At 47.2% G+C, this 17192-nt stretch overlaps 1 protein-coding gene across 1 annotated transcript in view; it reads right to left on the bottom strand.

The window, feature by feature from the left end:
* Nucleotides 1-3666: 3666 nt before the first annotated feature.
* The window catches only part of LOC140724452 (uncharacterized), a 40019-nt gene continuing 26493 nt past the window's right edge, over nucleotides 3667-17192 (bottom strand). The window contains exons 4-7 of the mRNA XM_073038905.1: nucleotides 14947-15042; nucleotides 10257-10337; nucleotides 6888-7000; nucleotides 3667-4349 (exon numbers count right to left, since the gene is read on the bottom strand). Coding sequence (XP_072895006.1) covers nucleotides 4272-4349; nucleotides 6888-7000; nucleotides 10257-10337; nucleotides 14947-15042 — 368 coding nt within the window. The 3' untranslated portion in view covers nucleotides 3667-4271. The remainder of the gene's footprint in view (nucleotides 4350-6887; nucleotides 7001-10256; nucleotides 10338-14946; nucleotides 15043-17192) is intronic.

The raw sequence follows: 17192 nt of genomic DNA, 5'->3' as shown, positions 1-17192 counted from the left end.
GATGAGGGTAGTGCAGTGGATGTGATCTACATGGATTTCCGTAAGGCATTTGACAAGGTTCCACATGGTAGGCTTATTCAGAAAGTCAGAAGGCATGGGATCCAGGGAAGTTTGGCCAGGTAGATTCAGAATTGGCTTGCCTGCAGAAGGCAGAGGGTCGTGGTGGAGGGAGTACATTCAGATTGGAGGGTTGTGACTAGTGGTGTCCCACAAGGATCTGCTCTGGCACCTCTACTTTTCATGATTTTTATTAACGACCTGGATGTGGGGGTAGAAGGGTGGGTTGGCAAGTTTGCAGATGACCAAAGGTTGGTGGTGTTGTAGATAGTGTAGAGGATTGTCGAAGATTGCAGAGAGACATTGATAGGATGCAGAAGTAGGCTGAGAAATGGCAGATGGAGTTCAACCCGGATAAGTGTGAGGTGGTACACTTTGAAAGGACAAACTCCAAGGCAGAGTACAAAGTAAATGGCAGGATACTTGGTAGTGTGGAGGAGCAGAGGGATTTGGGGGTACATGTCCACAGATCCCTGAAAGTTGCCTCACAGGTAGATAGGGTAGTTAAGAAAGCTTATGGGGTGTTAGCTTTTATAAGTCGAGGGATAGAGTTTAAGAGACACGATGTAATGATGCAGCTCTATAAAACTCTAGTTAGGCCACACTTGGAGTACTGTGTCCAGTTCTTGTCACGTCAGTATAGGAAGGATGTGGAAGCATTGGAAAGGGTACAGAGCAGATTTACCAGTATGCTGCCTGGTTTAGAGAGTATGGATTATGATCAGAGATTAAGGGAGCTATGGCTTTACTCTTTGGAGAGAAGGAGGAAGAGAGGAGACGTGATTGAGGTGTACAAGATATTAAGAGGAATAGACAGAGTGGACAGCCAGCACCTCTTCCCCAGGGCACCACTGCTCAGTACAAGAGGACATGGTTTTAAGGTAAGGGGAGGGAAGTTCAAAGGGGATATTAGGGGAAGGTTTTTTACTCAGAGAGTGGTTGGTGCATGGAATGCACTGCCTGAGTCAGTGGTGGAGGCAGATACACTAGTGAAGTTTAAGAGACTACTAGACAGGTATATGGAGGAATTTAAAGTGGGGGGGTTATATGGGAGGCAGGGTTTGAGGGTCGGCACAACATTGTGGGCCGAAGGGCCTGTAATGTGCTGTACTATTCTATGTTCTATGTAAGTGCTGGAGAAACTCAGCAGGTCAGGCAGCATCTGTGGAAAAGCACCATCAGTTGACATTTCAGTCCTGATGCAGGGTCTTGGCCTGAAACGTGGACTGTTAACTCTTTTCCATAGATGCTGCCTGACCTGCCGAGTTCTTCCAGCATTTTGTGTGTGTTGCTCTGGATTTCCAGCAGCAGCAGATGTTCTTGGGTAGACTGGGTACTCTTGAGCTTTACAATTTGAAAACCAATAATAGACAAGCAATGTGGCTTGCACCAGAATTGGACACCAGCTCAGCTGTTCCAGTAATTCCACAAAATCAGATTGAATGCCATTTCAAAGATATTAAATTGAAGCCTGCAGATCTTATACTGGAGAAGAGATCATTCCTGTGGGAATAACACAACCCCCGTGAGAGTCAACTGAAAGTGAATTAAGCAAGGTCATGGATGATGCCACAGCAGTGTTCAAGGATCCCATTGGAAAACTCAAACATATCACGGGTAAAATAGTGTTAAATGAACATCCCACACCCAAGTTTAGCAAAGCCCGACCAGTTCCTTAGACTATCCATGATAAAGTAGCCAGTGAGCTGGATCACATGGAGGCTGAGGAAATTCTGTCCAAGCTCGAGTGGAACCCGTGAGCAATGCCAGTGGTCCCAGTAGCCGAGAAGAATGGGTCTGTCCAGATCTGTGGTGATTTTCAGATCACCATCAACCCAGTACCAAAAGTAGATCGATACCTTCTGCCTGGGATGGAGGGGCCCTCTGCAAACTTTTCTGGAGGATAACACTTGAGCAAAGTGGACTTAGCTGAGGCTCACCTACAGAGGGAGATGAAAGAAGAGTCCATAGTGTTTCTCACCATAAACACTACAAAGGGGTTTTCTGCTTATTTTTGGAGGAGCATCTGCACCTGAGGTCCAGCAGAAAGTGATGGACCAGGTGCTGCAAGGCTGTCCAGCCACTCAGTGTTACCCAGATGACTGGTAAGGATGATCTTTAAAACCTCAAGACAGAGCTAAAAAGATTGAAAGATTATGACCCAGTACATGACACAACTGTAACTTCTTTAAACCAAACATCACATCATTGACGCACAAGGATTACACAAGTGTGCTGAGAAAATTCAAGCAGTGGTGGATGCCCCGAGCCCACAGGACATGTCAGAGTTGTGGTTCCTTTTTAGGATTTGTTAATTCCTGCCAAACCTGGCTACTGTCCTCCACTCCTTTCACCCGTTATCACAGATGGGGAAGAGATGGTAATGGACAAAAGGTAAAGGAAATGGTGACAACACACACTGCACTCACACATCGTGATCCACACTGTCTAGTGAAGCTTGCCCGTGACACCTCACCTTATGGTACAGGTGCAGTCATGTCACAAGTTCCGGGTGATGGACGTGAACACCCCACAGCCTCTGCATCACGTTGCCTTCATGCTGCAGTGACAAACAACACACACAGATCGACAGAAAGGCCTCACATCTGCTTTGGGGTGGAAAATGTTTTAACCAGTGCTAATGTGGGTGAGGTTCGATGCTTCAAAAGTCACACCTGCCAAGTGTAGTGATCCCTTAGTCAGGAAAGACATTAAAGAGTAAGAAAACCTCCATCCATAGTGAATCAATCTTTCGCCTGAATGGGACAATTTGAAATTGACTCTGCATGACGTCTGTCTATAGTAGTTGTATTATATAGTATACTGTGTATAGAGAGTTGAGATGCATTCTCCATTGAATTGTTTACAGCTAAGCAGGTAGGAACGGTGTGTATTTAATATTTCAGTAATATTGTAAATATACTATTGATTAAACATTCTTGTTTAAATTATTCATTAAGGATTATCTAAAAAATTAAAGTATTGCATACGTCATGAAGCTACTACGTGATACGTGTGTGCCTCGCTTAAAGTAAAAAAACAAAGTTAGACTCACATTCCCACTCCCGTGTTATTCTTTTCATTAGTTTAATGTTTTGTAGTTACAAAACACAGCAGGTACCCATCTCCACTCATCCCTCTTACCCGCTGCTGATCCACAACCTCCTGTGCTGTAGCAGTTCAGGCCTCTTCCAGGTATTTGATAGGTTTTGTTCAGAATTATTCAGGATTTGTGGAATTATGTGAGTGTAGCAGTGTAGGAAGGCGGGCTCTGTGTTGAATTTCCCCATGGAATAAAGTAATAAAGTATCTATCTATCTATATTAATTCAATCCAGAACCAGTAGTACCAGTCTTCAGTACTTAATGGAAATTGCAGGCAAGATGATCAGCTTGAAGATATTTTTACTCTCTTTTTGTACAACTTATTTTTATATTCTGTACATTTCTTATTGTAATTTATAGTATTTTCTGTCTTACACTGTACTGCTGACACAAAACAACAAATTTCATGACATATGTCAGTGTTATTAAACCTGATTCAGATACTGAAAAGAACAGCTTTGCAATCAAAGTTCAAAGTAAATTTATTAACAAAGTAAGTATACATCACCATATACTACCCTGAGATTCATTTTCTTACAAGCATTCACGTGAAAATAAAGCATGATACAATTTACGAAAATCTACACGTAAATAAAGACCGACAAACAGCCGACGTGCAAAGGAAGACCGATTGTGCAGAAACGGTCTCCCTTCTCCGCAAGCTGTTTGGGAATGTTCATTTATTTTGTGTCTTTATGATATTACTTTTAATAACAGTCATAAATGAGTGTAACATCACAACTGAAGTAAAACAGAAATAAATCCTTAATTAAAGTAACCGTGGATTATTGGAAATACAGAAACAATTACAGAGACACTTCCCAGGAATCTGAATGTGTCTTTTATTGCTTGGATTAAACCCATTATTACATTCAATTGATGAGAAATAATGAAAGATGAAAGAGTAATATGTTACTGATAATAAACCTGATTCTCAATGACAGATGCACAGTCTAATTGATGCTAATAATATTTCACTGATATTGGATTCCCCACTACCATCACACAACCCACTGAAACCTCATACTCCCCACCACAACCCATGAACACTTCACACATCGTCCATCACCCTGTGATACGTTGGACGAACATGATCTGAGATCTTCCCTCTCAGTTATTTCCCTTGTCACGTTTGCTCTTGGACAGGATGTGCTTGCAGGGGAGCTGTTCCCTCAGTATCTCACGTATCTGTGGACCAGGGATGTTGATGGTGAGTGACAGGTGAAGAAACACGGTTAGACCGCACTGTGTGGGGGATCAGGACAGCAGAGAGACCCTCCTCTCATCACCCACAAAATCCATCACTTACCACCAGGAGATTCCCTTCTTCACACCAAGAACTACATTCCCTATACACCAGGAAAATTCAATTCCTCAGAAATCACCATCAACCCCTCCCCAAACCCCATCCCTTCACCAGGAGAATCTGCTCCTCCAAACATCCCACAACAAGGATCCACCTTCTCTCGGGATCAGAGAAATTCCTGTGCTCCAAACTGGGAATAGAGCTTCCCGGAAAATGGAATCAGCTTTTCCTTCAGACCTGAGAAAAACCCTCCCCTCACACAGAATGCCCCTTACCCCCTCCAACAGGGAATTCTCCTCACCCTGAGGCCAGAGAATACCTCTCACCCCTCTCGGATCAGGGGATCGTCCTCACCTACTGAGGCCGGAGAATGGCATTCACCTCCCCCTCACCCTCGTACCAGGGAATTCTCCTCATAACTGAGACCAGGGATTCCCATCTCTACCCCCACCCTGTCCAGGAAATTTCCACTCTCCTTGGACTAGGGGATCTCCTTACCCCAAGGGCAGAGAATGCCTCTCATTCCCCTTGGATCAGAGAACACCTCTCATCCCCCTGAGACCAGGGGATTTCTACCACACCCCCACCTCAGACCAAGGGATTCTCGTCAACCCCTAAGACCAGGAGATTTTCCTCACCCTGTAGATAAGGGGATGCCCCCCTCCCTCAGACCAGGGGATTTCCCCACTCAAATTCTGGGATTTCCCCTCTCCAGACCAGGATACTCCCCTCAACCCCTCAGTCTGCGAGGTTCACTCACCAGCTCCCAAAACCAGGCAAGATCCTTTCCCTACCACACAGAAACCCACCTCCTCACAGACCTGTGAAACCGATTCCCTGGTGCAGTGTATTGCTGTCTCCCAAACTGAGACCAGACGTATCTCCCCCTCTCCCAGACAGTTCTGACCAAGGGTCTCTGAGCTGAACCATTAACTACATAACGAATGGAATCACGTCCTCTAAACCTGTAAATCATCATATCCCATAAACACCAGACGGTCCACAGAATGGGAGATAAATGTTCCTAGAAAACGGGCACCAGAGGAAAACATTTCCCCAAACCAGAGGAACCTATGCTCTGGTAACGACGGGGAACCCCGAGCAGGAAAGTCACAAAGTGATCGTTGAGACCATGAGGGAGATGCAAAATGATCGCTGGTTCCGAATGGTCGCTGAGACCACGGGGGATCGCAGGAAAGTCACAAAGTGATCGCTGAGACCATGGGGGATCGCAGGAAAGTCACAAAGTGATCGCTGAGACCATGGGGGAGATGCAAAGTGATCGCTGGCTCCGAATGGTCGTTGAGACCATGGGGGATCGCAGGAAAGTCACAAAGTGATCGCTGAGACCATGGGAGAGATGCAAAGTGATCGCTGGCTCCGAATGGTCGTTGAGACCACGGGGGATCGCAGGAAAGTCACAAAGTGATCGTTGAGACTACGGGGGAGATGCAAAGTGATCGCTGAGACCATGGGGGATCGCAGGAAAGTCACAAAGTGATCGCTGAGACCACGGGGGAGATGCAAAGTGATCGCTGAGACCATGGGGGATCGCAGGAAAGTCACAAAGTGATCGCTGAGACCATGGGGGAGATGCAAAGTGATCGCTGAGACCACGGGGGAGATGCAAAGTGATCGCTGAGACCACGGGGGAGATGCAAAGTGATCGCTGAGACCACGGGGGAGATGCAAAGTGATCGCTGAGACCACGGGGGAGATGCAAAGTGATCGCTGAGAACATGGGGGATCGCAGGAAAGTCACAAAGTGATTGCTGAGACCACGGGGGAGATGCAATGCGATCACTGGTTCCGAATGGTCGTTGAGACCATGGGGGAGATACAAAGCTGAAGGGATATGAGTGGAGATGGTCGGTCGGTGGGAACTCGTTGCCAATGGAGGAGGAAGGCAGGTTGGGATCCGACTGCCCAAGGCTACTTACGTGCCCGTAAGTACACAGGAATGTACACAGGAATAAGGGATTTAGAGGAATGGTGGGACAACGAGGGGACAATGATCACTGTAAATAGTTTGTCTTTGGATGTCGTGTATAATGGGGTGGAGGTGGGGAGACGGGGAGATGGTGTTTATTAGGTGTTGGGGCAGTCCCTATTCACACTGGGTGAATTTAGGGCAGAGATTGATCGGTAAAAGGGTTTGGCTTACAGGGAGGAAGTGCCATGGTAAAACACATTCATGGAGCAGACTTCATGGGCCCAATGGCCTAATTCTGTTCTTATATCCTGCGTTGGGTGGTGACTGAGGACGGGGAGTCTCTGGTGACTCAGATGTAACCATTTCAGGGTTGGGTGTTTCACCGCTCATCGGGAAGGGAGAGTCACTGATTATTGACCTTGATTGACCAAAGGCACATGAATCAGAATCTCCACCTCTGGGAATGAATGTGGACAACATCTCTCACCTGATTGAGGTAGGCCTCTAACTCCTGGGGGTCTCCCAGGTTGTTCTGCCCAAGGTACAGCACTTGGACACTGCTGATCATCTCCTCACACTCATCTGACAGGAGCCCGTTCACTGGAAGATTGAGAGAAGTGTTCAGTCAAAGCAGATCCAGAGACAGCAGACTCACACGGTGTGATGGGTGGTTGGACTGGAGTGTTGGTGATGGTAAGCACGGGGACCCAGGCTGACCCCAGGTTCCCCTCCTGCCCATCGTTCCAGTAACCAGTCCCTCCCCCATCCACCACCAGCCTCTCTGTGTAAGCACGGGGACCCAGGCTGACCCCAGGTTCCCCTCCTGCCCATCGTTCCAGTAACCAGTCTATCCCCCATCCACCACCAGCCTCTCTGTGTAAGCACGGGGACCCAGGCTGACCCCAGGTTCCCCTCCTGCCCATCGTTCCAGTAACCAGTCCCTCCCCCATCCACCACCAGCCTCTCTGTGTAAGCACGGGGACCCAGGCTGACCCCAGGTTCCCCTCCTGCCCATCTTTCCAGTAACCAGTCCCTCCCCCATCCACCACCAGCCTCTCTGTGTAAGTACGGGGACCCAAGCTGACCCCAGGTTCCCCTCCTGCCAATTGTTCCAGTAACCAGACCGTAACCCATCCACCACCAGCCTCTCTGTGTAAGCACGGGGACCCAGGCTGACCCCAGGTTCCCCTCCTGCCCATCGTTCCAGTAACCAGTCCCTTCCCCATCCACCACCAGCCTCTCTGTGTAAGCACGGGGACCCAGGCTGACCCCAGGTTCCCCTCCTGCCCATCGTTCCAGTAACCAGTCCCTCCCCCATCCACCACCAGCCTCTCTGTGTAAGTACGGGGACCCAAGCTGACCCCAGGTTCCCCTCCTGCCAATCGTTCCAGTAACCAGTCCCTCCCCCATCCACCACCAGCCTCTCTGTGTAAGCACGGGGACCCAGGCTGACCCCAGGTTCCCCTCCTGCCAATCGTTCCAGTAACCAGTCCCTCCCCCATCCACCACCAGCCTCTCTGTGCAAGCACGGGGACCCAGGCTGACCCCAGTTTCCCCTCCTGCCCATCGTTCCAGTAACCAGTCCGTCCCCCATCCACCACCAGCCTCTCTGTGCAACATGTAAATTCACCTTGCTTCCCCTGGCTAGATTTTATTTCAATAAGAAGGGAAGCGTGTATGTTAGCTGAAGCCAGGAAAGATTGACATGGTCAATAACACAAAGAAGAACACGTTTTTCAAAGCATCGCATGACGTATAGAACTGAAGGGGAGAATCTAACCCCATCCAGTGGAATGGATTGAAGAGAAATTTGACCCCAAGTCCTCTTTGAAAGTTGGATATTGTGGGGGGGCTTCGGCTCTCAGAGGGAGAGTAATGACATCTAGAGAGGGATCGAGATCTTTGGGTGACAGAGCACTACAGCACAGAAACAGGCCATTCGGCCCATCTAGTCATTGCCAAACTATTATTCTGCTTCGTCCCATCTACCCGCACCGGGACTGTGTCCCTCCAAATCCCTCCCATCCATGTACTTATCCAAACTTGTGTTACATATTGAAATCAAACCCAGATCCACCACTTCTGCTGGCAGCTCGTTGTACACTCTCACTACCCTCCGAGTGAAGAAGTTCCCACTCAGGCTTCCCTCAAATATTTCACCTTTCACCCTTAACCCATGAACTCTAGTTCCAGTCCCACCCAACCTCAGTGGAAAAAGACCACTTGCATTTACCCTCTCTGTACCCCTCACAATTTTGTATACCTCTATCAAATCTCCCCTCTGTCTCCTGCATCCCCGGAATAAACTCCTAACCTATCCAACCTTTTCACAAAACTCAAGTCCTCAAGTTCTGGCTACATGCTTGTAAATTTTCTCTGCTCTCTTTCAATCTCATTGACATCTTTCCTGTAGGTAGGTGACCAGAACTGCATACAATCTCCAAATTAATCCTCAACAACGTCTTATACAACTTCAGCATAGCATCTCAACACTTGCAGACAATACTTTTATTTATGAAGGCCAATGTGCCGAAAGCTCGCTTTACAAACCTATCTACCTGTGGCACCACTTTCAAAGAGTTATGGATCTGTATTCCCGGATTCCTCTGTTCTACCGCACCGTTCCCTGTGTGAGTCTGAGCCTGCTTTACATTCCCAAAGTGCGATCATGCTTGTCTGCATTAAATTCCATCTGCCATTTCCCCAGCTCATCCAGATCCTGCTGCAGATATTGATAGCCTTCCTCACGCCCACTATGCCCCCAGTGTTGGTGTCTCCCACACACTGGCCGAGTCAGTTTACCTTGGTCTCATACAGAACATCGAACAGTACAGCACAGGAACAGGCCATTCGGCCCACAATGTTGTACTGGACCAGCTAAAAAGAAAATCAAAAGGACACAGAATCTAATACCTCCTTCCCACATAATGTCCAAATCCCTCCATCTTCCTCACATCCATCTGTCAATCTAAATGTCCCTTAAAAGCCTCTAATGTATTTGCCTCTACCACTATACCAGACAGTGCATTCCAGGTACCCACCACTGAGTAAAAACCTTACCCCTCACAGCCCCCTTGAACCTAACCCCCTCTTATCTTCAATAACTGCCCTCTGGAGTTGGGTGTTTCAACCCTGGGAAACAGACCCTCCTTATCTGCTCTATCTCAGCCTCTCATAATCACAAAAACCTCGATCAGATCTCCCCTCAGCCTCCACTGCTCCAAAGAAAATAACCCGTTTTCTGCCCCAGCCAAACTGCTTGCACGAAGAAGGCCCCAGTTTACATGAGGGAAGTTGAACCCCCCATGACAACGACCCTATTATTTTAACACATTTCCTTAACCTGATTACATATCTATTCCTCAATGTCCCGATGGCTATTGGGGGATCTGTTGTACGATCCATCAGTGTGATTTCACCCTTCCTATTCCTGAGTTCTACCCAAATGAACAGTCTCTGACCCTCCATTGTGTCTCTCCCGAGTGCAACTGTAATATCGTCAGAACTTCTCAGCACCAGCTCAAATGTGAGCAACGTCCCCTTCATGAGCACAAACTTTTGTAACATCAAACCCCCTTTTTGAGTATCCATGCCTTGCTTGTGGAAGAATTCCGCCCCTCCTGCATCTCTCCGTAAACATCTGCATACCACTTCCACAGGGCAGACAGAGCTAGGACTCCCCCCCCCACCCCCCACCCCCCGGCTGAAAGTGGTGGAGTTTGGGAGAAGAGGAATGTCCGTCGCTGTTTGGGGAGATGCTCCATGCAGACCCCAACCACCCAAAGGCCAGATGCGTCAGAAAGGGTCCCTGTGATCAGGAGTACCTGACGGTCCCCTATCAGAACTCAGTGGTTACCTGGGATCATCTCAGAGGCTTTGCATATGGTGTCCGTCGGCTTCTCCTGCCTGGCGTCGGGGCTTGTCCTCCTATCTGGATCTGGGACGAGAGAAGGTCCAGGTGAGAAATGGAGTTTGGAGGATTGGTCCAGGGCTGAGACTGATTCTTCCTGCTACGTCCACACACCAGCCAGTTCTGTTCTTCCACCACACTCCCCCAATCTCTCCACCAGGCTCAGTTCCATCACTCTGACACACTCCACACACAGACTCCTTCCCAATTCCCCCATCTGCTCATCCCCAACCTCCTCCGTCATTCAGAAGGACAGGCTCGTAGGCAGAGGAAGTGGGGTGGCTCTCTTGGTAAAAAATAAAATCAAATCCTTAGAAACAGGTGAATAATATAGGAAGGTGTTGAATCCTTGTGGATTGAGTTCAGAAAATGCAAGGATAAAAAGACCCTCTTGGGGGTTATATACAGGACTCTCAACAGTTGCCAGGATGTGGGGCAGAAATTACAACGGGAGATAAAAAAAGGCAGGACGAAATGGCAATGTTACGATGGTCATGGGCGATTTCAATGTGCAGCAGATTAGGAAAATCAGATTGGGGCTGAATTCCAAGAGAAGGCATGAGAGTGGAGCTGGCCAAAGTTGATTGAAAGGGAATACTTGCAGGGATGACAGTAGAACTGCAATGGCTGGAATTTCTGGAGCAATTCGGAAGGTGCAGGATAGACAAGTCCCAAAGAAAAAGAAGTCTTTTAAATGGAGGATGATGCAACTTTGATGACCAGGGAAGTGAAAGTCAGCATAAAAGCAAAAGAGAGGGCAGAGAATAGAGCAAGAATTAGTGGGAGGTTCGAGGATTCAGAAGCTTTTAAAAGCCAATAGAAGTTAACTGGAAAAAAACAAAAAGGAGAAAAAAGATGAAATATGAAAGTAAGTTAGCCAACAGTATAAAAGAGGATGCAAAAAAGATTTTTTAGATATATCAAGAATAAAAGAGAGGTGACAGTGGATATTGGACGGATGGAAAATGATGCTGCAGAGGTAGGACAAAGAAATGGTGGATGAACTTAATAAATGTTTTCAAACTCAAGTTCCAGTTTGGTTTATTATCATTCAACAGTACACACGTTTACCACCAAACGAAACAACGTTCCTCCGGACATACAGGTAACACACACACACGTTAATATCACCACTTGTAGATTCATAAATAATAAGGTGCATTTGTGACACAAGTTAAAAAGTAGACAGCATCATGCTTCAAGTGTGATGTGACCTGGCAGGAGGCTGGGAGTTCAGTGTCTGACAGCCTGGGGAAAGAAGTTGTTTCCCATCCTAATAGTTCTTGTGTCAGTCTTTACGATGGAAGAAACCAACTGTACATCTGAAACTGGAGTGTGTCGTGGGGTAAGAGTGAGTGAACTTGCTAATACTATGGAGAAGGTGCTTGGGATGTCGTAAGGGCTGAAGGTAGGTAAGTCACCCGGACCAGATGGACTACACCCCAGGGCTTTGCAAGAGATGAAGGCGTTAGTAGGGATATTTCAACAACACTGGATTCTGGAATGGTCCTGGAGGACTGGAAAATTGCAAATATCACTCTACTCTTAAAGAAGGGAGGGAGGCAAAGGACAGGAAATTATAGGCTAGTTAGCCTGACTTCACTGGCTGGGAAGGAGTCCATTATAAAGATGAGGTTTTGCGTTACTTGGAGGCACATGAGAAAAGAGGTTTATGTTAGCATCGTTTCCTTAAGGGGAAATCTTGCCTGAGAAATCCATTGGAATTCTTTGAGAAAATAACAGGCAGAATAGACAAAGGAGGATTGGTGGATGTTGTGCATTTGGATCTTCAGAAGGCCTCTGACAAGCTGTCACACACGATACTAATAAACAAGAGCCCATGATATTACAGGAAAGATACGAGCATACTGTAGTTAGTAGACTGACTGACAGAGGGAAAGATTGGGATTAAAGGCCTTTTCTAGTTGGCTGTCGGTGACTGGTGGTGTTCCATAGGGTTCAATATTGGAACAGCTTCTGTATGACCCATGTATCAGTTCTCCATCTGCATTGTATTCTGAGTTTCGCATTTATTATGGTAAGTAGTCACATGAGTGGGGACGGTGTAAAAGCGAAGGGAGTAAGTTCTGTCTTCATGCTTTGTTTATTGCAGTTTGTAGTAGATGGGGACAGGCAGATGTCGTACCTTTTGCTGATCACTCAATAACACTCAATTACACTTAGCTTACACTTGGGCATGCTTAAGTTTCATTGCTTCAAGATTGTACGTTTGCTAATTGCTAATAAAGGATCAAATACATATCGAGCTTTTTGGAAAATTGATTATTGGAGTGAGGGTGCATCATGTCAAATCCGTAGGGTTGCCAGCAGTGGCAATTGTTTTGGTTTGTTTGGCCATGACAGCTTCTTTTCACATTATATGTCAATGATATGGATGATGGAATTGGTGGCTCTGTGGTCGGGAGCATTTCTGGTTTGTTTGGCCATGACAGCTTCTTTTCACATTATATGTCAATGATATGGATGACGGAATTGGTGGCTCTGTGGTCGGGAGCATTTCTGGTTTGTTTGGCCATGACAGCTTCTTTTCACATTATATGTCAATGATATGGATGACGGAATTGGTGGATCTGTGGTCGGGAGCATTTCTGGTTTGTTTGGCCATGACAGCTTCTTTTCACATTATATGTCAATGATATGGATGATGGAATTGGTGGCTCTGTGGTTGGGAGCATTTCTGGGCCCCTGATCTCAGAAAGGATGTGCTGGCATTGGAGATGGTCCAGAGGAGGTTCACTAGAATGATCCCCCTGGGAATGAAAATGTTCGAGAATGAGGAGCGTTTCATTGCACTGGGTCTGTGCTCACTGGAGTTTAGAGAAAGAGGGTGGGTCTCATTGAAACCTATCGAATATTGAAAGGTCAGTATAGAGCGGATGTGAAGACAATGTTTCCTATAGTGGGGGAGTCTAGGATAGAGAGGGCACTTCCTCAGAACAGAAGGACGTTCCTTTAAAACAGAAATGAGGAGGATTTTCATTGGCCAGAGGATGGGGAACCTATGGAATTTATTACCACAGAAGACTGTGGAGGCCAAGTGATTGGTTATATTTAAAGCAGAGGTTGATAGGTTATTGATTAGTAATGGTGTCAAAGGTTACAGGACAAGGCAGGAGAATGAGGTTGAGAGAGACAATGTCCCTACTTGGCAGCCATAACTCTAATATAAATGAAAGATAAAGTAACTTTATTATCAGAGTACATACATGCCAACGTATACAACCCAAAGAATCATTTTCTTCCAAGCATTCACAGGAAAATAATAAAATATACAACAGAAAGTGTGAAAACCTCAACATAAAAACAAACAACCAGTGTGCAACAGAAGACAAATAGTGGAAATAAATCAAAGATAGATGATGATAAATGCTGAGAACATGAGTTGTGGAGTCCATAAAAATGAGTGTGTAGGCTGTGCAATCAGTTCAGAGGTGAGGTGAGTAAAGTCGCCCACACTGGTTTAGGAGCCAGATGGTTACTGTTCCTGAACCTGGGGGTGTGGGACCTCAGGCTCCTGGACCCATTTCCAACTTCAGGCCCCATTCCTTCGTGACGAACCCTCTGACTCATGACCAGTCAGTCACTTAACTCTCCTCCTTCACAAAGCCCAGCTCTCAACCCTTGTTCCTGACTGTCAGACCACCCACAAGCTGCCCACACAAACAGCCACAGTGCCTTGTTGTTGAAAGCTACAGCATCTTCCTTTTAACGCCCACACACAATACCAGAACTTCAGTGTAGAATTCTCACCCCACCTCCAACAGAGGGACCTCAATACAGGACTGAGAATTGTCCAGACAGGGGACGAGCCACTGACACCGATGATCCCCACCCCACGGGAAACCACATCCAACAGGGGAGATGATGCACGACTGAGAATTGTCCAGACAGGGGATGAGTCACTGACACCGGTGATCCCCACCCCACGGGAAACCACATCCCACAGGGGAGACGATGTACGACTGAGATTTGTCCAGACAGGGGACGAGTCACTGACACCGGTGATCCCCACCCCACGGGAAATCACATCCAACAGAGGATGATGCACGACTGAGAATTGTCCAGACAGGGGACGAGTCACTGACACTGGTGATCCCCACCCCACGGGAAACCACATCCAACAGGGGTGACGATGCACGACTGAGAATTGTCCAGACAGGGGACGAGCCACTGACACCGGTGATCCCCACCCCACGGGAAAACACATCCAACAGAGGAGACGATGCACACGAGCTACAAGGACATCCAGTGAGAGAGATTGTCCATTCCCCACAGAAACAAGGTCTTGGTACCTGAGGATGTATCTCCTGCTGGGACAGGGGGCAGTTCCCAGCAGAGTCCACCAGTAGACGATCCTTTGACTTGTTTCTCTGTGGAATTCCAGTGAACTGGAATAAAGGACCACAGACGTGGGAGGGAGACGAAGAGGAGACACCAAACCTGGTGATCAGTCCGGGACAGAGGAAAGAAATCAAAACCATTCGGTGTGCCTTCACCGATTCACTCTCTCAAACCTCCGTCACTCCACGTGACTCCCCTCAGTGGGAGTGAGGAGAAATTTCCGGGACTGAAACCGAGGAGAATCATTCCCTTTGGTGAACCCAACCATGAATACCTGAGCTTGCAGACCCTGCTGGGGTGGTGGACAAACCCGGACCAGGTCCTCCAGTCGCAGACCCCTGGGGTTCCTGAGTTGTGTCCGACTGGGAATCTGCAAAGAGAGAAACAGGGTGGGTGAGGACAGGTAGCAGCGGATCAGGGTGGAGAGAGTAAATGAGATGGGGAGTGGTCATCACGAACAGAAACATCTATAATCTACCAGTGTGAAACTGGTCAAACCTCTGGATCTGCACACAACATAATCCTCTCGGGCAATCCGCACCTCCCTCTTCACTCAATCCTCTCCTCTCAGTGCCCATTCCTCACTCCTCTGACCCCCCGACCATCCTTCACTCCTCCACCTCACACCCATCTCTCACCCGATGATCATTATGAAACAACCACTTAAATCACAAATAAGAGAAAATCTGCAGATGCTGGAAATCCTGATGAGGGTCTTGGCCTGAAACGTCAACTTTTTGCTCTTTTCCGTAGATGCTGCCTGACCTGCTGAGTTCCTCCAGCATTCTGTGTGTTAAACCACTTAAATCCCCTCACCCTCCAAACCACATCTCTCAGTCCTTGTTCTTCAACATCGTTATCATTACGTCTCATGTCGTATCACGTGGACGATCAAGGTCTGTCCATCACCATGATTGTTCTGGGCAGTGTCTTTACAGGATGGGTGACTCCAGCCATTATCAATACTCTTCAGAGATTGTCAGCCTGGCGTCAGTGGTTGCTGAACCCGTATATGTGATATGTACCAGCTGCTCACAAGACAATAGACAATAGACAATAGACAATAGGTGGTGCAGAAGTAGACCATTCGGCCCTTCGAGCCTGCACCACCATTTTGAGATCATGGCTGATCAATTCCTATCAATACCCGGTTCCTGCCTTGTCCCCATATCCCTTGATTCCCCTATCCATAAGATACCTATCTAGCTCCTTCTTGAAAGCATCCAGAGAATTGGCCTCCACTACCTTCCGAGGCAGTGCATTCCAGACCCCCACAACTCTCTGGGAGAAGAAGTTTTTCCTTAACTCTGTCCTAAATGACCTACCCCTTATTCTCAAACCATGCCCTCTGGTACTGGACTCTCCCAGCATCTGGAACATATTTCCTGCCTCTATCTTGTCCAATCCCTTAATAATCTTATATGTTTCAATCACATCCCCTCTCAATCTCCTTAATTCCAGCGTGTACAAGCCCAGTCTCTCTAACCTCTCTGCGTAAGACAGTCCAGACATCCCAGGAATTAACCTCGTGAATCTACGCTGCACTTCCTCTACAGCCAGGATGTCCTTCCTTAACCCTGGAGACCAAAACTGTACACAATACTCCAGGTGTGGTCTCACCAGGGCTCTGTACAAATGCAAGAGGATTCCTTGCTCTTGTACTCAATTCCCTTTGTAATAAAGGCCAACATTCCATTAGCCTTCTTCACTGCCTGCTGCACTTGCTCATTCACCTTCACTGACTGATGAACAAGGACTCTGAGATCTCTTTGTATTACTCCCTTACCCAACTCTATACCGTTCAGATAATAATCTGCCTTCCTGTTCTTACTCCCAAAGTGGATAACCTCACACTTATTCACATTAAACGCCATCTGCCAAGTATCTGCCCACACACCCAGCCTATCCAAGTCACCCTGAATTCTCCTAACATCCTCATCACATGTCACACTGCCACCCAGCTTAGTATCATCAGCAAATTTGCTGATGTTATTTTCTATGCCTTCATCCAAATTGTTAACGTAAATGGTAAACAGCTGTGGTCCCAATACCGAGCCCTGCGGCACCCCACTAGTCACCACCTGCCATTCCGAGAAACACCCATTCACCGCTACCCTTTGCTTTCTATCTGCCAACCAGTTTTCTATCCATGTCAATGTCTTCCCCCCGATGCCCTGAGTTTTGATTTTACCCACCAATGTTCTATGTGGGACCTTATCAAATGCCTTCTGAAAATCGAGGTACACTACATCCACTGGATCGCCCCCGTCTAACTTCCTGGTTACATCCTCGAAAAACTCCAACAGATTAGTCAAGCATGATTTACCCTTGGTAAATCCATGCTGGCTCGGCCGAATCCTATCACTGCTATCTAGATATGCCACTATTTCATCCTTAATAATGGACTCTAGCATCTTCCCCACCACCGATGTCAGGCTGACAGGTTGATAGTTCTCTGTTTTCTCCCTCCCTCCTTTCCTAAAAAGTGGGATAACCTTAGCCATTCTCCAATCCTCAGGA

The sequence above is a fragment of the Hemitrygon akajei genome, unplaced genomic scaffold, assembly GCF_048418815.1.
Source record: "Hemitrygon akajei unplaced genomic scaffold, sHemAka1.3 Scf000225, whole genome shotgun sequence".
Taxonomy (NCBI): Eukaryota; Metazoa; Chordata; class Chondrichthyes; order Myliobatiformes; family Dasyatidae; genus Hemitrygon; species Hemitrygon akajei.
Note: the sequence above shows the minus strand (reverse complement) of the source record. Positions and strands in the feature narration are given on the sequence as shown.